Consider the following 21,205-nt stretch of genomic DNA (forward strand, 5'->3'; position numbering starts at 1 on the left):
TATCATTATACATTTGTCCAAATCCACAGAATGTACAACCTTGAGAGTGAACTCTAAAGTAAACTGAGTGATTATGATGTGTTAGGGTAGATTCATCAATTGCAACAAATGTGCTACTCTGGGGGGGAATGTTGATAATGAGGGAGGCTATACATGTGTGGGAGCAGCAGGTATACGGGGAAGGTATATAATATATGTACTTGCCTCTCAATTTTGCTCTGAACTTAAAATTTCTCTAAAAAGTAAAAATCTTCCATAAAAAATTAATGGATAAATTGGATTTCATCAAAATAAAAAATGTTGAGTCCCTTGGACTGCAAGGAGATCAAATCAGTCAATCCTAAAGGAAACCAATTCTGACTATTTATTGGAAGGACTGATGCTGAAGCTGAAGCTCCAATACTTTGGCCACCTGATGTGAAGACCCGACTAATTGGAAAAGACCCTGATGCTGGGAAAGATTGAAGGCAGAAGGAGAAGGGGACAACAGAGGATGAGATGGTTAGATGAAATCACCGACTGAATGGATATGAGTTTCAGCAAGCTCTCAGGAGATGGTGAAGGACAGAGAAGCCTGGAACGCTGCAGTCCATGGAGTCGCAAATTGTCAGACACGACTGAGCAACTTAACAACCATGCTTTGTAAAAGACACGGTTAACAGAAAGAAGACACAAGTTACAAACTGGAAAATACTTTCAAATCACATGTTCAACAAAACAACTTGCATCCAAAATATGCAAAGAAATCTCAAAACTCAATAGTAAGGAAACAGCCTAATTAAAGTATGGGCAAAATTGTTGAACAGACACTTCACCAAAGAGTATAAACAGATGGCAAATAAGCACATGAAAGATATGCAACATCATTATTTGCTGGAGAATGCAAATTAAAACCAGCATGAGATATCATATACCAATTAGAATGACTAACATAAAGATACTTACAATACCAAGAGCTGACAAGGATTCAGGGCAAGTGCTGGTGGTAATGCAAGATGGTACAACCATTCTGAAAAATCAGTTAAACGTACAATTTCCGTATGACCAAGCAATCCCTCTCCTGCGTATTAACCCTACAGAAATGATGTATATACAAAAATCCATGCCTGAATGTTTATAGCAACTACTTATAATCACTCAAAATTGGAAACAATTCAAATGTTTGCCAGCAGGTGAACAAACTACGGTGCATCCATACAATGGAATGTTACTAGCAATAAAAAGGAACAGACTACTGACACAAATCAGCTTTGATGATACTCACAGCATTATGGTGAAGCCAGTCTCAAAAGTGGGCACAGTGTACCATTCAATGTTAAAAGGCAATATAATGGTGATGAACAGATCATGGATCAACAGAGGTGGGGGATGGGAGGAGGGAATGGAGAGAAAGGGAAAGCATAAGACAGCTCTTCTGTTTCCTAATTTTTATGATGGTTGCACAAATCTACACATGTGTTAAAGTTCGTAAAACTGTCCATCAAAATAAGTTTAATTTTCTGTATGATAATTTTTTAAATAAAATTTAAAGTTACTTCAAAATGCAAAAAGAATTTTAAAAAATTAATTTTTCAGTGATAAACTGGACAAACTTATATCCACTGATGACTAGATGGGTGGCTTCTACAATCTTCAGAGACTCAAATACTTTCTGTACCCCTGACTCAGATCATGTTATCTAAGCCTTCCTAATATTTCCTGGATCTCTGTAAACATATCACATTCTTGCCACAATTCTCCTATACCTCAAGAGAACCAGCCCCATACATAGAAAATTATGATCTGGTTTATTTAATAATGAATTGTTAATAATCTCAAACCCATTTTTAACCCTTGCAATGTGCCAAGATCTCAGCTGAACTCTACCTGGACAGATCCTTGTGGTGTCTTCACAGAAACCTCCTCCCCTGCATTGCAAGGCAAATTCTTAACCACTGGACCATGAGGGAAGTCCTCTGACTCCAGCTCTTGACAACTACCCATCAGTGGCCGTTTTCTCAATGGCTTTGTGGCCTGGCTAACTGCATAGAATATGGACTCAAGCCCTTATTTTCTAGAGGAGTCCTTGGGCAGGGTTAAGACAATATGCACTGAGCTTTGGGAAGTACATTATGTACTAGAGATAGTCCATACAGACTCCAGAAAAATTCATTTCGGGATCTCGTCCCAGAATTGGGGGATTTTCCCAGCAGATTCCAGTGGGGTCTCTTTTGTCACATGTAGCCATTACCTAAACAGATACCAGGGGAAGAGAACGAGCGAGTTACAGTCTTTGCTTTCCAGATTCTATTTCCTTTTCCTTTCTTCCTCCCTGACCAGTTAGTACCAACATGCATCACGCTGATACACTCTTCTCCTTTTCAGTTGTTTAAATTCACAAGAAATCAGAAAATTACCCCACGTTTTCAATGCCCAGGCACTGACGTCAAGGCTTTGACACATCCGCGTCATCAGTTTGTTCACCATATGCTAGGAGAAACTGCATCTCTAGACAGGCCGAGTTACCAGGTAACCCTCTCTCCTCGTGACTTCCAGCTCTCCGAACTGGTCCCCCATCACCTCCAGGCCTTCAGAGTGACCCTGGCCCAGTGAAGCATGGGCCACTCCATTCTAAGCCAAAACAGAACTGCCAGGAAGGTGCTGACTGCTCTGTATCTGGAACCTTCTGTGAGCCTGCAGTGGGTTCAAAGACTTGGGTCGGAGCTGGGTTCTGTCCTAACACTGGCTGCTGTTCCCCTGGTGACACACGAGGCAACTGGGCTGCTTTCAGCGAACCTAGTGACACAGGGTTGGGAACAGAAATTGCCTGGCGAACCAAGAATAGGACTGGGTGAGAAAAAAGCCCCAGAGAGTGCCTTGACTTGTCAGAGGAGGTTTCCTAAGTTGGGGCATCCTGATGACTCAGCAGCTCCTCCATAAGGAAGGCCCCTCACACCAGTGATTCCCCACCTATCAGCCAGAACAAAATTACTAGTAAAAGGATAGACTTCAGTGTCCCCCCCAAAAAGAGTCTATTGTTTGTAGGACTATTGAGAGACGGACAAAGATAAGAAGGGTGGTGGATGCCAGCAGTGGGAGTTTACAAGAAACTCTGTCATTTCTTCTTTCCTGTCTCTTAGGATGGGAGGTTAAGACAAAGCCCCTCTTTGCCATTCTGAAGAAGCTTTGTTGCTTACTTTGTCAAACTCTCCCTCCCAAGCCTCTCCAAGGTCCCCCTGCCCTTTCCTCAGTAGCTGATTTGCACGGGAGTTGGCCCCTCCACTGCTCCCCTCTTCCAGGCTCACTCTCATTCTCTGGCTCTAATTAGTAACTGCTTTTTTATTTTTGTATGCATGTTCAAAGACAGAGAGCAGGGGGCGGGGGATGGGGAGACTGAAAGGGAGAAAGCAAAGGTCTGTGTGAAAGGAGAGAGCAGCTGGCTTCTCCCTCGCCCCCTCCGTGTACCCGGGCCCCTGTGTTGGCAAACAGCACACAATGTCTGTCTACAGAGCCCTTTGTGGCCCAGAAGGAAGGGTCTGCACACAGCCAGGAGCAGGAAAGGAGACTGGGGTGGAGGTGGGGGTTGGAGGGGGGTGGGCGGGCAAGGAGAAGGCTAGAAGAGGCCTGGCCGTCTGGGGGAACCAGGGCAGAGAGAGGACTCAGGGAACCAGGATGTCCTGCCACCTCTGCCTCCTTCTTCTGGGTCAGGAAGACAAGGGGTAATAGATGTCCAATTGGCTTGTGTGCTGATGCTCTCAGCTCTCTGGAGAGCACATCCATTGCCCCCAAGGCTGCAGAAAGGGCTCAGAAGGAAGGGGGCCTGCTGCTTGAGTTGGGACTATGAGCTCACATTTAGACTCCGCAGAGGTGCAAGGAGGGGGCGCTGAGTGCATCCTGATGGGGTTCAAAGCAGAGAGGCATGGAAGGCCAGTCCCCAAAGGTGAAACACTCTCCCAAATAGTTGAGTTTTCATTGAGGAAATTCTGAGGTAAGGAGGCTGGGTAGGTGGGTAGAGATACCTGCAAAAGGGGAGGGGCACTATTAGCCTGAAACGTTAATTCTGTCACCCTGACTGGGTATGTTTAAACCACAAACAGCTATGCTTACTAGTTCTTAATTAGTACCTGGACTGAAAGATTTAAAAGATGATAAGAAAAAATAAAGTCTGAAAAAATTCTCATAAGCCAAGAATCATCACGAGTGAGGGTGAGGAAGCTGAAAGAAGCAGAGTATGTTCCAGAAAAATTAAGAAATGACCATGAAGAAGCAGGGCATCCTACAAAGATATTGTTTTAAAAAAGCAATTGTTCTTTTAAATAACTGATCTTATTATCAATATGTGTGATTATATATTAATAATTTTATGACAAAATTATTCATAATATTTACAATTGATTTCACTGATAAACATTGACTTCCTTTATTTCCCTCTATGAAAAAAAGAACTTTTTTCTTGCAATTTGCATTTAAACAGCTTTCTAGAGGGAAAAAAATGAAAACAATGAATGGAACTAGCCATTCACTCATTAAAATTCTACCAATGGAATGTGTCTTCTCATTTCTCTTTTTTTCAAATCAAGTCCAGAGAGAAGACAGACAAGAGACTAGAATAAATGGAGGAAAAGAAAACAGCGGACAGATGAGTTTGGCCAAAAATGCAGAGGGGAAGACAAACAGAACCAGCAAGAAAAGGGAAGCCCAAGTCGCAAGGGCCTCCACATTCGGATCAACACAGGCATGTGTGCGACAGACCGAGAAACCGAACAGAAACCCTCCAATTGCCTAACTCCCAGAACAGGCACACTTTTGCCAAGTTGATGGTTTGGCAGAGTTCTTGCATATTCCATACAGTTTCATGGAGAATCTCTATCCATCATTGCAAAGAGCAGATTGTTGTTTTCCACTTGAAACACACACGTTGCATTGACCTTATGTCCTCTGTCAAACTGACACATTACCATCAACTTTTGGTGAAAGGGTTTCAAGATGTGTGGGCTTGCTATCATTCTGCTGCTTTTCTCCTGTGTGTGCTGTGTGTGCACACGTGTCACTCTATTGCACAACAGACAGACAAAGCCTCTGCCATCACTGGTTACTCCTCCATCTGGTTCTGCCACTGTCACCTCTCCAAGCACGTGGCTTGTCATTGGACTTGCGCTCTCTGCCTGCCTGGTTTTCCTGGAGTTTACGCTACCCATGCTCCTGAGATGTTTTCTTACACATCTTTTTTTTTTTTTTTTTAATACTGGATTAGTTGACTTATAAGGCTGTGTTAGTTTCAGGTATCCAGCAAAGTGATTCAGTTATACACATACATGTATCTATTCTTTTTCAAATCCTTTTCCCATTTACGCTGTTACAGAATATTGACCAGAGTTCCCTGTGCTGTACAGTAGCTCTTTGTTGGTTATCTATTTTAAATATAGTAGTGTATATATGTCAATCCCAAACTCCCAATTTATCTCTCCCCCCGTCACTTTGCTGGCATCTTTCCTCTTTGGTAACCATTAACTTGTTTTCTGAGTCTGTGAGTCTGTTCCTGTTTTGTAAATAAATTCATTTGTATCATTTTTTAGATTCCACATATAAGGGTCATCATATGATATTCATCTTTCTCTCTTTGACTTACTTGCAACGTCTTTCTTTTTCTCAGCTTACATCCTGCTTCCACCAATTTTGCTTTCAATGTGTTTTGTTTGGTTTTCATTTAGCAGATGGCACAGAGTACGCATTCAGGACAAAGAGGCACATCAGGGGTGGCCCTGCCCATGGAGAGCTGGGGGACTAGAAGAGTGAGAGTGGGCTGACCATGGAAGTGGAGGGTGTGTCTTGATTCATATGCACCATGAGTATGGTCACTCCATGAACCTCCCGGTTCATCCCTAGCCAATGGGAAATACTGATCAAACTCTGATGGCTTTTCTTTGCGTACCTTAGTGAAGGCTTCTATCTCAGTCCACATGGGACATTGAAACCCCAGCTCCCATCACACATCACACATTTGCACCTAATAGACTCTTGCTCTTCTTCCTTCTGGGGAGAAATACAGAACAGCGGTTATTAGCCAGGCCTCAGAATCCTATGCTGTATGACCTCGGCAAAGCTATTTGGCTTCTTTGCACCTCAGTATCTTCAACTGAAAAGTGAGCATGATGATTGTGTATACTTAACAGGGCTATCTGAGGATGTAAGAGATAATGCAGAAAAATAATTTGGCAGAGAAACTGGGACATAGTGAGTGCTCATAAATGATAGCCATGCCGCATTAGTGCCTCCATGCAAGCTGGAAGCGATCCAGAGAAGTTTGCTCCATACCTGAATCAGACCCATCACTGTGATCTGACAGTGAAACACGGGACTGCCCAGCAGAGCCTATAAGCTGCTCTCTTAGCCCAGATAGACAAGCCAAGTCAGCAGTCTTTTAAACGTCAATCATTTGCATATTATCTCTATTGCTTTTTGCCCTATTTTCATGCCAGGCTTTTAATTTATTATTTAACTTATTTTTTTAGGCTGACTCATCTTTCAACCTGAATATATTTAAATAGAAAAGTATTGAGGAAGGAAGGGAGGGAGGGAGAGAAGAAGAAAAAGTGGGGGCGAGGAGAAGATGGGGAGGCAGGAAACAAGGAAGAGGAGGGCTGAAGCCAGGAAGGGAGGTGGGAAGCCCACGGCCTCAGAGAGAAAGAACTGCTACAGAGCTGAAGACAAAAACCAAGAAGAGAAGGAGGCAGTGAGCAAAAGCCTGGGGCTAAGACAAAGCCCACTGGCACAAGCAGACCTGAGGCATCAGCAGGCTGAGCTAGACATGTGGTCAGGGAGTGGACTGAGACAGATCCAGGGCTGCTGGGGAAGGGGTGGCAGGTCTGATGAGAGTGGGATGCTGCAGAAGAAATGAAGAGGAGTTGGAGGAGGTAGGGGCTGAGGGCTGCTGACTTTTCAGGGGTGGTAGAGTGGGAGGCACCACAGTGGGCTGAGCCCCAAGGCCCCAGAGGTGAGCTGGGAGAGTAAAAGGAAGGGATGTGGAGTGGAGAGACTGGGCCAAGGAGGGAGAGCTGAGAGGTGCATGCCAGAGGGGAAGCAAGGAACTCAGAAGAGGCAACGGGTAGGAGAAAAAGGATGAGAAAATCAAGGCATGCTTCCCACCAAACTGGCTGGAGTGGCCTTCCTGAGACAGCATGGCCCTTCCACACCACCACCGGCTCTTGTCCTGTCCCACCCCAACGCCCCATTCCCCACCACAGTCAGGGAAACACCGAAACAGGTGTACAGCATGTGCCAAAATGTCCTGAGGCTACAGATGGGCAAAGAATGTGTGAAGGGTGGGATGCAGGGCAGAAGGGAAGGGACTAGAGAGCGAAGGGTAGACCACATCATCGAGTGAGCATACTCCAAACTGATGCAAATCTACCTGATGTAATGATGCATTACACAAGAATATTCATGTTTCAGCTCCCCAACAAGGCAATTTATGGAACTTTGCCAAGTTCAACGCCCTTCAGAGCAAGAGAAATGCAAATGGAAACCACAGTTGGATGCCAATTTTCATCTATCAGATTGGCAAAGACAAAAACTATTGATATTATATTATCTTGGCAAAGGTATAAGGAACAGAAACTCTAAAACTTGTTGGTTAGAGCAAAAATCAGTAGAAAATGTCTTTTTTTGGAGGACTGTTTGGGAATATCTATCAAAATTAAAAATGTATATACTCTGATTCAGCAATTTTACTTCAAAGAATCTGTTGCATTCTTAGCTCTTAGAAAAGTGCTTGGCACACAGAACGCCCTCAATAAATATTCATTGAATAAATTAATTAATGAATTAGTCTCACAGATAATGCTCACACCTAAGTGCAAAGATGAATGCACAAGGATGTTTGCCGAAACATTGTTTAGAAATATCAAAACACAGGAAGCAACCTACATGTATATAAACGAAGGGCCAATTAAATAAAGTACATCGATCCAATGGGATACTACACAATCACTGGAAAGTAAGAGGCAGATCTCTACATAATACAACTCCTAACTTTCATTGTTAAGTAAGAAAGGGAGTCGGGGGTATGGGGGTGGTGGATGGAACTCAGTGAAAAACCCTGTGCAGTAAGCCCTGTGCAAAGGAAGAAAGGATGTGTCTGTATTTTGGATGTGCAAATGCATGGACCCTGTTAACAAGAGAATATCAGAAACTAAAACAGTGAGGGATCTGATGAAGACAAGAGTCAGGGAAACTTAATGTCCTACCTTTTCAAAATATTTAAAAAATAACAACAAAAAGTAACCTGGGATAAGGGAGATTTGCATAAAAGTTCCACCCCAGGGTCTAGAGCAATGGGCCTCTGATTCATTTCAGTCCTAGGAAGTGCTCTGAGATGAACCAGGCTGCCTCTGGAAGTCTGAGTGTCAGATCACTGGAGGTGTCCAAGAGCAGGTTGGGGACCACAGTGGGAAAGCAGACTATGTGTCATCTGGTGGGCTGGACTCTGTCCTCAGAGGCCTTACCTAGCTGAGAGGGGCCACCCTCCACAGGCCACTCATGACCCTGCCCTTTGGACATGGCAAGCACTTTCTAAGAGCTAAGTTTCTAGTAGATCCTCAGAGGTAAAATTGCTCCATCTGAATGTTTAAGTGTAAAGGGCCTGGCATCAGTAGGTGCTCAGTAACAACCTAGAGAAAGAAGTGAGCTTAGAGATACTGCATCTGCAGGAACTCACAAGTGGAATCCAACCAGACTGAGGAACTGGAGGCCACAAGTGCCAAGGCCTCCAAGAAGTGAACTGAGCAGGCCCCAAGGGTCGTATCCACCTCATTAACTGGCCCTTAAAACAAGAGTGGAGGACTCAGCTGCAGCCGCCTGACCACATAACTGGTACTCCAGCTCTTAGCTCAGCTCACAAAGACAGTACAGATGGCATCTGTAGGCAGAGACCCCTCCCCTAGGGAAAGGCCAGGGTGTCCCTCTCTCAACATCCCTGCCACAGTTCCATTGGCAAAATAAGGCTTGCTCCTGGCAGTGTGCAAATGGGATGTATTCCTTCCCCTTTTGCAGCTGCCCTGAGCTGACTGTCTCAGCCTCTTCCTCCACTGACTTGAAAGAGAACTGAGGCCCAGGAGCATTAGAGTACTGTCAACACAGCTTGTCAACGGGCCAAAGCATGGAAACCAAACTCACACCATCAGAGCTCCTGGGGCCCAGAATCGAGGGACCGCACTCCAAGCAGTTCAGAGTCACTGGGAGTTTTCTCTATACTTCCAACTCAAAAGTGGCAAGGAAGTTTGTGCTGAGATATGTGTGTTCAGGTTCTGCACACAAGACCGTCCAGCTCCAGAGAGAGGCAGGACCAGGGAGAAAAGGGGGTAAGTCTGACAACAGCACTGCCTCGGAGGCCCATGTTGGTCCTTGAGGCCAATTACTGAGCCATAACCAGGACTCCATCCTGCAGCCCTGCCACCCTCCCTGTCCTTTTCTAGAAGCACAAAGCCTTTAGACCTCATCCTTCCCAGGGAGCTTTGTGTCACTTACCCCCGCTACGGATGCCATGACCCTCTGGATGGTCCAGAGGCAGGTCAACATGTCAGAGCATCTGACATGGTACTGAGAGATGATACTGCTTCCAGAGAGATTAAAAAGAAGATGGGGGTAGTCAGCATGGAGCTCTGTGATGTACAGTGCAGAAACATAAAACCACACAGCACAGTTGCACGGAGCACCCGGACCCAAGAAACACAAGGGGTGACACCGGTACAGAGAAGGTGTTCATTGGAGAAGAGCTGAGAGGGGGTTGCTATTCCTGAAAACATATTGCATATCCAAGGATGGTTAATTTCAAGAAAAACCAGTCTCAGAAGCAGAGGCAGACAGTGGCCTCCCAGACTTGAGTTCTGATCCCAGTCTGACATCACCCAGCAGGGCTCCCTAGACTGGTGCCCCCCGATGCTCTCTGTCTGCCTGCTCTCCATGGATAAAGAAGGTGGCCAGAATAGTTGGCCTCTTGGTATTCTGCCCACTTCCACCCCAGCTTGGGCTGTTTCAGACTCCATAGTTCTTCCTGGGCCCAAACTGGACTGCTCACAATGTGATGTACCCAACCACCTCAATAATGATCTTGTGGTGCCTTTGTCATCATCTTTAATAATGTTTACTAAGTCATGGACTTCTAGCCAGGACAGCTATCATGCCCAGAACATTCTCAGCAGCTTCAGCACTGACCTGGGAGAATCATGATTGCTTAGTCAACACCAGTGGAATCTGGGTACTTCCAACCTGTCCTTTAAAGGCAGAAGGGGCAGCGCAGAGCACAAGGGGATTTGGAACTCAGAGCTGCCCCTCCCCTGTTCCCTGGTTGTCCCCTGCAGCCCCCAGAGTCTGGGCTGTGCACCCCCACACAGTATGCTGGAGTCGGTGAGGCAGACAGCATCCTTCCAGCTGTTTGCTGTTGCTCATGCTGGGGTCACAGCCCATTACATGCAGCCTATTACATCAGAGTCCTCTCTGGAGGGCACTGGGCAGGGCCACCGTGGAGGCCCAAGAGGTTTCTAAATGAAGTAGCCTATTGGGAAATCCTATTATGAAGCTCATCTTACAGGACTGCAGTGTTAATAACTCTGGCCTTCCCCAGCGCTGAGCTGAGCGGGTCTCCCTGGGGCCTAGGAGGAGGCATCTAGACTGTGGCCTTCCTCTCAGTCACCAGCCAACAGCTGATGGGCCAGAGAGCAGAGCAGAAAGACTTCCCAGTGCCCCTGAATGTGGTCACCTGAACACACACACACACACACACACACACACACACACACACACCCAGCCAGGATGAGGAGGCAGGAGGACACCTAGAGCTGGGACCAGCAACCCTAAGGGCAGTGGAAATAGGCCCCAGAAACTTCTCTTTTCCACAAAGAGCTAAACTAGATACATTTTTCTCCCCTTTCAAATCCTGCAGATTTTTTTGTCTTAGCTCCCCAGGTTTATAAACTGGCTCTCTCCCAGGCTGCTCAAGTTGACAAAGGCACTGAAATTACTGAAAGGTTCAAAATGTCTCTTGGATTTCCAGGCATGAAAGAATGTACATGTAGGTGGAAAATCACCAAGGAAAACAGTCCCTCCCAAGGAAGACAGGGGAGGAAGGAAGGAAAAAGAGACCTGGAGGAGGGGCAGGAAGTGTGGGTGAAGGTGGGGGACGCCGCACGGACAGTGCCCATGAGGTCTCAGGATTCAAGGCAGGGCTCTGATGGATACCAGGGAACAGGAGAGACACGACACAGGGGGCAGAAGAACCAAGAACAGAGCTGTTCTTCTTTAGGAACTGCCAAGGCCCTGCCAAAACCCAGAGTTGGAATGATCTTAGCTGACCTCCGAGACCAGTGCAACATTTTAGGGACCACAACACAGAGGGAGCTTGCCAAGCACTAGTTCTTGGCCTCCCTGGTCCAGGGACAGTCAGGCTATAGGGATTCACATGGAGAATTGACTCAGCCATCAACCTGAGCAGGGAAGGCTTGAGGGTGGATAAAGACAAAGCCATGATTTCTCATTAATCGGCTATACTATCAGCATAAAACTTGAAGCTGGGGCAGATAGACCATTTTGCTAGTAATCAACAGTTTCACAGAGATAAATGCATGATGGGTCAGTCACTGGTGGGGTCGACAGGCTTCTGGGATTCTGCCTGATTGGTCTAACCTATGTGTACAGAAAGGATGAGGCTGGAACAGGCCTTGGGCCATGAAGCCTCTAGAAAGTGTGTGAGCTGCTTGCTGCACATTCTGATGTGCAAGCTCCCCAGTGGCTTCCTCTGCTTGCCACTCCCTCCCTCCTCACAATAGGAACGGCTCTAGGCCAAGGCCATTCTTTGCTGGCCACCTAATTGGTCTCCAGGTGCTTCTGCAAAACCAAGCAACTGGTCATCATGACTCTGACAGGCAAGGGTTTAACAGAGGCAAAGTGAAAGTCAGAATAAGATTCTTGCCTATAATGAAAGTCTGTCCTGTCAGAAAAACAATACAAAGGATATGCTTTCTGCCACCCCATAGAGTCAACACATGCAAAAGCTCAGATTCAAATATCCAGAAAAGAAAACTGATCAGCTTGACACAACTGTGTGACTCACGGAACCATCCAGGCTTCTCCCAGCCGGGCCCTAGGGTACCAATTCTCAGGGCTGTGCTGAGACAGAGCAGCTTGCCTCCCTTCTCAGATCTTACCAAGACCGCTGATGGAGACTGGCTCTTTCTCACCCACAAGTCTCTACTGCATCCACCGATCTCCATGCTCTCAGTAGTAGGCTGTACTTGGCAGGCAATTGTGGAGGATCACGGTGCCCACCTGACAGGCCAGCATGAGAATCCAAAATGAATTGAGCATGTTGCCTTGAAGATACACCCCAGGAACCAGTTACAAAAACCTCCCCAAGCACTGTCCCTCCCTATCCAAAAAGTACAGAATCTACCCAAGGCCCTTCACCTCCCTGGGCATCCCACTGCTGTGAGCCCTGGAGAGGTAGAGGTTGGTCTCAGTCATCAAGCCCAGGTTACTAGCAGAGCCAAGGGCAAAGAATTCAGAGGATTCAGCTTAAAATTCTTGAGACAGAAAAAAAGGTGCCTTTCTAGAGCGCTGAGCCCAGCCAGGCTGCTGGGCTGCAGGACCTAAGGTACTGCCTGGCTCACTACTCTCTGCTCTTAGAACTCCACCAAAATGTGGCTTCCTGTGTCTCCGAAATGGCAAAATCATGGTGCCCGGGGCTCCCCATCTCCTCCAGCTTCCAGTGAGTTTGCAACAAGCAGAGTGTGAAGTCAAGTCAGGTTCCTAACAGCTCTAGATTAGAAACATCCACCAAACGTCAGGAGGAGGCTGAGGCTAAGTAGACAGGATGGAAAGCAGCCACTTGGTTTTACACATTTGCCCCCATAGGCCCTCCCAGGACAACCACAGGAGGTGACTGAGGAGCAGCAGGCACTGCAGAACCCTCCAAAAAGAGAAAAGTTCCGATTAGCCCAGAGAAATGAGAGCCTGTTCCCAGAGTCCCAATTAAATCAGAACCAATCAATACTTTCTCTGGTTCCTGCTGTTCTGCTCAGGAAATAATGAGAAAAACAAGGGCCCCAGCCAGCAAGCGTGGGATGGCAGCCCTTTGAAGTCTGGAGAAATCACCCCTGCTATCAAGAGTGTGCCTGGCAGCTGTGGCACCTGCAACTAAACTCAGCCTGGCCTGGGTCCCCATGTAGACCCGACACATGCTCAAGAGGGCACTGCCCTCCCACCCCCAACCAATGGGACAGGGGAGCATGGGGGGACCAGGCCGGCTGGTATTAAACCAGTCTGTGTTGATTCATCACTTGATCTGTCACTCTCTCTCCTCTGTTTCTGCATCATCCATCATGGCACCATAACCAAGAAATCCAATAAAGACACAAAGGCGCAGCTCCCTGCTCTCAGCAGGCCTCAGAAAGGCTGTGAGCGCCCCCGCCCAGGCAATTAGCTGAGTCCAAAGGACTGCAGAGTTGGTGGGCAATAGCAATACTCTGCCTGGTACCTCACCTGCAGGTGGTTGGTGACTAAAAGTGGAGAAGGAGACACACAAAGGATGTTCCATTGCTCAGGCAGGGTGGGGAGGGCGACAGGGGACAGCTGGCATGAAGCTCATGATGGAGAAAATGGAGCAACTATGGCTCCCTCCAGGCTCCCCTGGTGGCTCAGTGGTAAAGAATCTGCCTTCCAGTGTAGAAGACATGAGTTCAATCTCTGGGTCTGGAAGATCCTCTGGAGAAGGAAATGGCAAACCACTCTAGTATTCTTGCCTGGGAGATCCCATGGACAAAGGAGCCTGGTGAGCCACAGACCACAGAGTTGCTAAGAGTCAGACAACTTAATGACAGAGCACACACGCTTGCACAGCTCCCCCCATCTCCACGTGGTCTCCAAAGGACTGGGGGCAACCCGAGTAAGGAGTCAGGGTCAAGGTGGTCATTTCTGAGGTCTGTGTGGGAAACCTTGCTTTTGAAAGACTCTGAAACTTTGAAGGCCACAAGAAAAAGATAAAAATAAAGGAAAATAGTCTTCTCTTCTTCAACTTGGGTTCCCCTCTGTTTGGCTTCCATGTGCTCAGGCAACAGATGAGCCATGGACCCTCTTGATCTTTCTATTAACTCCCAGAGAAGGCCGAGTCTCCAGCCAGTTCAGCATATTTATTGCCATAGACTGGACATGTTCTCTCCTGGACTGAGGAGGGCCAATATGAGGACAGGGTACCCTGACACCGCCAACTGCAAAGTCACCATCACTCTGTAATGTCCTGAAGCAAAAGTAACAGAAAACTTGGTACTATACCACCCCCATTCCAACACATTCATCTCCTTCCAGGACCTACTAATGCTAGGCCCCATCCCTGCCCCATGGCCTGGCACTAAGTCCCTGGAGGAAGACAGCCAAGCCAGGAGGCTTTGAGTTAATGAGCTGCATGGGTTCAGTACCAAGCTAAGTGATGTGGGAGCTGGACTGAAATGAACAAAAATATTTTCCAAGTTCAGTTGCTTCTCAATTACCCTTGAGTGACTTATCCATGACAACCCAAATAATCCATGCCTCAGAGCACAGGGCTAGACAGGATGCACGGGTGTGTGTGTCTGTGTCTGTGTCTAAAAGAGGGAGAAACAGAGAATATGAGTGTCAATGTTCCCAAAACTAAATATACATGAGTGGTTATGATCCCCCGTTTGGAATTTTCCCCATCTCTTTCCTCTACTCGGATACAGAAATTCTGGTTGAACACAACTGGAAAACCATCAGGCTTAGCACTGGAGATGGAGGTTCTCCAGAGCTTTAGAAGAAGCCATTAGGCTCTTCTGTCCCTATCTGATCCAGAGATGGATGTGGGGACTCCTGACTCCTGATTTCTTTGCTGCAGGAAGGAGAGGCCTCAAGAGCCTCAGGGCTTACCCTTGCAGGCCACGCTGTTCTCGGGTTCATAGCCAGGCTTACAGGTGCAGCGCCCGATGGGCACCATCCACTCCCCGTCCCCGTTGCAGTAGAGTTTAATGGGCACATCCACTTCCTCTGCATTGGGGATGCACGTGCCCCGAGCAATGACCAGAGATGTGCTCTCTGCCCCAGTCATAGTCTCTGGGAACACTGCAAAATTTTGCACAATGCTGGGACACTTTTTGAAGAAGACACGGACAGAAAGGAGAGACATACAGGCTCCATAATCCTGGAAAGCGAGGTAAAAACCGTTCCGTGTAAGAGGCCCAAAGCTCCTGACTTCTGTGTTGACCTTCATCAATCTTCCCCCAAAGTCCACCTGAGAGAAGCTCTCATCTGCTGCAATAGTGTCCACTTTGAGGTAGGGGGCCTCGGACCAGAAGGCCGACTTCTTGGTGGCAATGACAGAGTCAGTCTCATAGTAGTACAAGTTGAAGGTCTCCTTGCAGGAGCCTGGGACGTTGGGGAGGCTGCTGCAGTCCCTCACAGTGAAGCGCATCTCCGTGTAGATGCGATGGGCCCCCCGCCGGTTGATGAAGGTGGTGAGCAGCCAGTTGTTCTGATTGGGCTCGAAGACATTACACACCTGGTAGGTGCGGATGGTGTTCAGATTTTCATCGTAGCCACTGACTTCTTCCCACTGTACCAGGCCGGCCAGGCACACACATGGAAAACACAAAATAGAGAGTAAGAAGACAAGGAGAGGCAGAGCAGAAGAGAAGTCTGGCACTGAGGGGGCCTTACGAGCTCACCAGTGTAACAGCTTGACTTGAGAAATGAACACACTTAACCCTAACTTGCATTTAAAGATCTCCTTATGGGCACATTTCAGGAGATTCCTATGTAGTCCATCCCAAAATATAACAGCTTCCCATCACCTAACCCACAACTCTCATGCTGTGACAGTGACTCATTATGTCCACAAGGAACATTACATCCACCTGCAGCTTTGAGTCCCATATGATGGCAGAGACTTTCATCCTCAATGCCACAGCCTCTACTCTCAGTAGTCACTCTGGGGATCAGGGGTCTGATCACATGTCACCACCATCCACCTGGGAAATCCTCATTTCTGAACCTAATTTCTTTATTGTGGTACAACTCCTTTATATCTCCAAAAATCATATGAATATAAAGTTTTTCAGAATTTTTCAACAAACATAGATTCACAAAAACTTTTGTTTTATGACATCAATCTCTTTGAAAGAGCTAGACTGTGAAACTGGGAACAGCAGAATTGCTGAGAGATCCTAAATGAAGCAAATTAAGCTTCCTTGTGTGCATACTTTGAGCAAAGATGCGATGGAAGAGAATGTTGGAAGGCGTAACTTAGGGAGTAAAGAAAGCTTCTGAATAAGGGAAATACAACTGTGATTCCTGTTGAAAAAGAGTTCTCTTATAATCAGCAGTCCTGTGGATCAGAAGGAAAATAATGTCTCTCAATCATACCAACAGTTCCCCCAAAGAACTAGCTTACCATCACCAATTTATAGGTGCAATTCATCATTCAATTCAACTCACCCATGCTCACATCGCCATAAAGGATATGGAGAAGACAGGAGACAGAAACAAGTGCTTTGAATGGCTGAAGAAATTCACTTAGTAACTTATTTTAGTAACAGGCAATAAGGGAAGAGGGTCGGTCTGTAAAGACATGGCTCCCTTCATGAGCCACCCCGGGGGCCAAAGAAAAGTTGCTGGATCATTCGCTCTTCCCTGTTCTGAGAGAGGAAGCAGCTGCCCATACTGGGGAGTCCTCAGAACCCTGCCCTCAAGAACTGGGGGTCTTCCCAGGAGGTTCCAATGTGTTCGCTAAAAAAGTAAATAAGGGGCAGAAGAAATTCCACTTCCTAAAGTGAAAAGAGAAAATAAAGATCCTTGACTAGTTGGCAGTGATGACAAAAGAAATCAAACAGTACCATTTCTTTAAATACTGTGTTAGTTGCTTATTATTCACAGTGTACAGCTGAAATATATAAATGAGAATTCTTCATTAAAAGAACCAAAAACTAATCAAGTGTTACATGGGAAACACACTAGGATTTCTTCCTGCACAGAATTAATTCTCTGCAGGAGCAAGAGGCAAGGCAGAGGCGAGGCTGTCCTTCAAAACTGTACCAGGGCTTCTGAACACCAGGCATGGAGCAAAGGGAAGAACACCTGGAGACCTGGCCCTGCCCACTCAGGCCTGTACAGCGACCCCCAGTGACACTCCTCCCCAGACCCCTTCCAGCACTCTCAGGAGGCCCAGTTCCCTCCCCAGTCTGGAGTTTTAGTGGGCTCCTTCCAGGATCCTTGCACACAGCCAACCTCACCTGCATTTTGTTTAATTTCTTATCCAATCTCTAGATGGATTTTTTTAGATTTTTAGATTTTTTAGATTTTTTTTTTTTTGGTGTTATATTCTATTTAAATGTGTTTGTTAAAGTTACATTCTGCTTGCCTGGTTTTTTGGAACCAGAAAGTAAATACATTAGGGAGAAGTCTTTGCTAGCAGTTTTTTTAGTTCAACTGTTCAGATCTCCCTCCCTTTTCATGGCTGTTTTGAAATTACATTTTCCCAGTTGACTCTACATGACTTTAGACGGAAGGACAGGATTTTTTTTTTTTTTTTTTCTGTTCTGCAATTGTTTAAACACAGCAGGTCTCACGATACATCATTTCACTTGGCTGTATGAGGTTTCAGCACGAACATGGGGCTCCTTTGTCAATGCACAGGTGAAGCCTGAGGCCCACTTAGGGTGGGGACCTTGAGCCACCCAAGACTAATGCAGCTCTGCTATGTGAGAGCAGGACAGGAAGCCCACCATTTGGGGCTCATCTTAACACTAAGGCTGTCACCACTAGCATGTCTCAAAATAGACAGAATGAGGATTTACACTCTTGTGGAGCTGGGATATTGAGAACATTTATCTTAGAAAATGACATTGATTGGTATTATACGACCCAATAGAGGTAATTGTTTCCATCATTAACCTCGCTGGGCCTCAGTTTTCTCATCTGTAAAATGAGGAATCATACTGGGTGACCTGGAGTCATAAAACTCTACAGATCTAATTGATTCCATGACAGCTCCTAAGGGAGTGATCAAAGCAAATTAGGGGGAATACAGCTGTATATTCAAAGGGAAAGAGCAGAAAGAAATTGAGAGAAAGAAAAATAATTCCTTGGTGTTTGGGGAAAGGCTGTGATGAAGTCTCTTTCCCTTTTTTATTCTTCTGCCTGCTAGAGCTACAGGGGTTAGAAACACAGCAATCAGAGTGGGCTGGAGGAAACACAAATACTCTCTGAGCAAGGGGCAATTAGGATTGTGGGCCTTGAAAGAGAAGATTTGAGTAAGTCAAGATGAGGGTGAAACAGCATTCCCAGCAGGGAGGCCAGACATTATTATTTGCTTGTGATACTTGGAATCAGTGTCATTGCTTTATAGTTCTACTTCATGCATCCATCAGTGAAAAAAAATATTTACTGAACGCCAACTTTATGCCAGGCATTCCATTAGCCACTGGGGATGCAGAAATATGAAGCTTATAATCTAGCGAGAAAAACAGAAATTAGACAAATGGTTATTAAAATAACTAAATTATTACAATTGTGCTAACTGCTGTGAGGGAAAATTTCAGGATGCCAAGAGGCCTGGCAGAGATGACCCTCCAAGCTGAGAGGGATGGGTGGATGGAAGTCAGCCAGGAGAAATGCGTGTCTGCTGCCAGCAGAGAGGGGAGAAGAAGGGACAGAGCACTGAGGCCCAAGGACAGCAAGTGCAAAGGCCCTGTGGTGGAGAGAAATGTCCTGGCACCACTGAGGAAGGAAGAATCATTAAAAAAAAAAAACTAGAGGTAGCAGGAAGAAGACCGCAGAGAGGGTGAGTCTGATGGAGAACTTGGAATTTCACCCTGAGAGTTGAGGCACTGATAAGTTTGAGGGAGGAAAATATAGGTGACCAGAGCTGAGTTTTTTAAAGAGTTCTCTGAGGCAAAGTAGAGCCTGGGTTGGATGAGCACATGAGCAGGACAACCGGCCTTCGTTTTCCTGCTTCAAGTGAGAGACGGCAGAGGGTTGGACCAGACCGCTGGAAACTGAAAGTGTATCTTGGGGCAGAAATTCTAGGTTCTCATCACGTTGAGGTGGGGTGACGGGGTGAGGGACAGAGAGACGGTGCTTTGACCAGACCCATGTGTCCCCTTAATACTCTTTCATGCATCAGGTCTGCCTCCCTAGCCAAGCTTTGAGGGACGATGTGTCTCTAGGTGCACAGCTTCACAAATCCTTGAAAAATGGGTTTCACCAGTGTTGGATACACAACCCCATTGGTATTCAGACCTAAGACCTGTGCTGGTTCCAGCCTCTGGGGGGCGCTCTCACTGCCCTTCCCAAAGCCAATCTCCTACTAAAGGTTTCTCAGACTCCACTTCTAGGCATTTGACATGCTGTCTTCTGTGTCCCTTTCTGTAATTATCCCCTCCCATTAAAACAACAAAACACCTCCATTTGCTTATCAGACTGGCAAAAAATTAAACAGATAAAATATCAAGTCTCTGTAAGAATATAGTGAAAAGGCCACTCCTGAGCCTATATGTGGCAGAGTAACTGGTGGGATGTTCTAAATATCAAATCAATAGGTCTCACCATTTGGAAGGTTGGCCACAAATCAGTGGGGAAAAGGTGAACCATTTTTTAAAATTGTTGTAATAGCTGGGTATCCATCTGGAAAAAACACATAATTCTACATCCATACTTCTTACCTTACTCCAGAAAAAATGTCCAGTGAATCAAAGATTTAAACATTAAAAATGAAACCATAAAAATACTAAAAGAAACGATAGAGACAATGTATGTTATAGTAATGATGACATGAAACTCAGAAGCCATAAATGGACAAGTCAGTACCATACAATTTTTTTTTTAATTAACATGATGGAAATAGCCATGGTAAAATCAAAAGGAAGAGAAAAGAAAACATGCTGGGAAAAGATTTATTGCAATTTATCACAGATAAAGTGTTAATTTCCCCTAATAGATTTTTTTTTTTAATCTATACATCAAAAAAAAAAAAAAAACCAGAAAAATGGGCAAAGCATACTAACACTGTTTACTAAAAGAAACAGATGCAGCTCATAAACATATGAAAAGGTGCTAAACCTCATTCAATATAACCAAAATGGTAATTAGCCACATTGGGATACTTTTGACACTTTTTTCTTTTTGGTCAGACAAAAGTTTGATAACACCCCATGTTGGAGCGGGTGTCAGAGATAAGCATTCTAATAAATCGCTGGATGAAGGGTGAAGTGGTACAATCTCTATGAAAATTTTGGTTTTATTTATCAAAATTAGAAATGTATACATCACGGGAGTTGGTGATGGACAGAGAGGCCTGGCGTGCTGCGATTCATGCGGTCACAAAGAGTCAGACACGACTGAGCGACTGATCTGATCTGATCTGATCTGATACATCATTTGACCCAGAAATTCTACTTCTAGGATCAACCCAGAGTTTGATGCCAATCTGACTGCAGTCCTCGCTTCTTGGAGCTCTCAACTGGACTTTAACATGACACCTGAGACAAGGAAGTCTTCCCCATGTTAATGTGCATAGTAAACACATAAACTACTAACCACATAATTAGTAAGCACATAAACTACTAAAAATATGAAATGGGATATAGCTATACGATGGAGTACTATTTGGAAATAAAAAATAAGGAAATACTGGTACATGCAACCTCTAAACCACGGCTGCCCAGTGAAAGAAGCCAGACACAAACAACCACATATTGTATGGTTCTCTATCTACATGAGTCCAGAAAAGGCAAATCTATAGACATAAAAGTGTTAGTGTTTCCCTGACTGAGACCGTGGATGGGAAAGGAGAGTAACTGCAGACAGACATGAAGAGTCTTTTCTGGAGCTGATGGAAATGTTCTAAAAGGGGATGGTGATTACACAACTCTGTAAATTGACAACCATTGACTTGTGCACTTAAAATGAGTAAATTTTATGATATGTAACTAATACCTCAACACAGCTTTTTCTGAAAAACACTTGATTATTGGGTACAGCCTGTACCTCAACACCCAACAATGATGGCCTGGTCTCTATCATCCACACACAGTATGCCCCTGGCAACTTCATGCCCAGTTTGTCACCACAATTTGCCATTTCTTCCAGAACAATGTTCCTCCTATCTGGCCTCTCTGTTGCTTTCCACTGCCGTGCACTAGTCTGGCATTACCTCACTCCTGGACTCATG

At 45.7% G+C, this 21,205-nt stretch overlaps 1 protein-coding gene across 1 annotated transcript in view; it reads right to left on the reverse strand.

Annotated features, from left to right (window-relative positions):
* EPHB1 (EPH receptor B1) overlaps window positions 1–21,205 on the reverse strand; it is a 462,138-nt gene that overhangs the window by 283,852 nt on the left and 157,081 nt on the right. The window contains exon 3 of the mRNA XM_070385976.1: window positions 14,911–15,592. Coding sequence (XP_070242077.1) covers window positions 14,911–15,592 — 682 coding nt within the window. The remainder of the gene's footprint in view (window positions 1–14,910; window positions 15,593–21,205) is intronic.

The sequence above is a fragment of the Bos mutus genome, chromosome 1, assembly GCF_027580195.1.
Source record: "Bos mutus isolate GX-2022 chromosome 1, NWIPB_WYAK_1.1, whole genome shotgun sequence".
Taxonomy (NCBI): Eukaryota; Metazoa; Chordata; class Mammalia; order Artiodactyla; family Bovidae; genus Bos; species Bos mutus.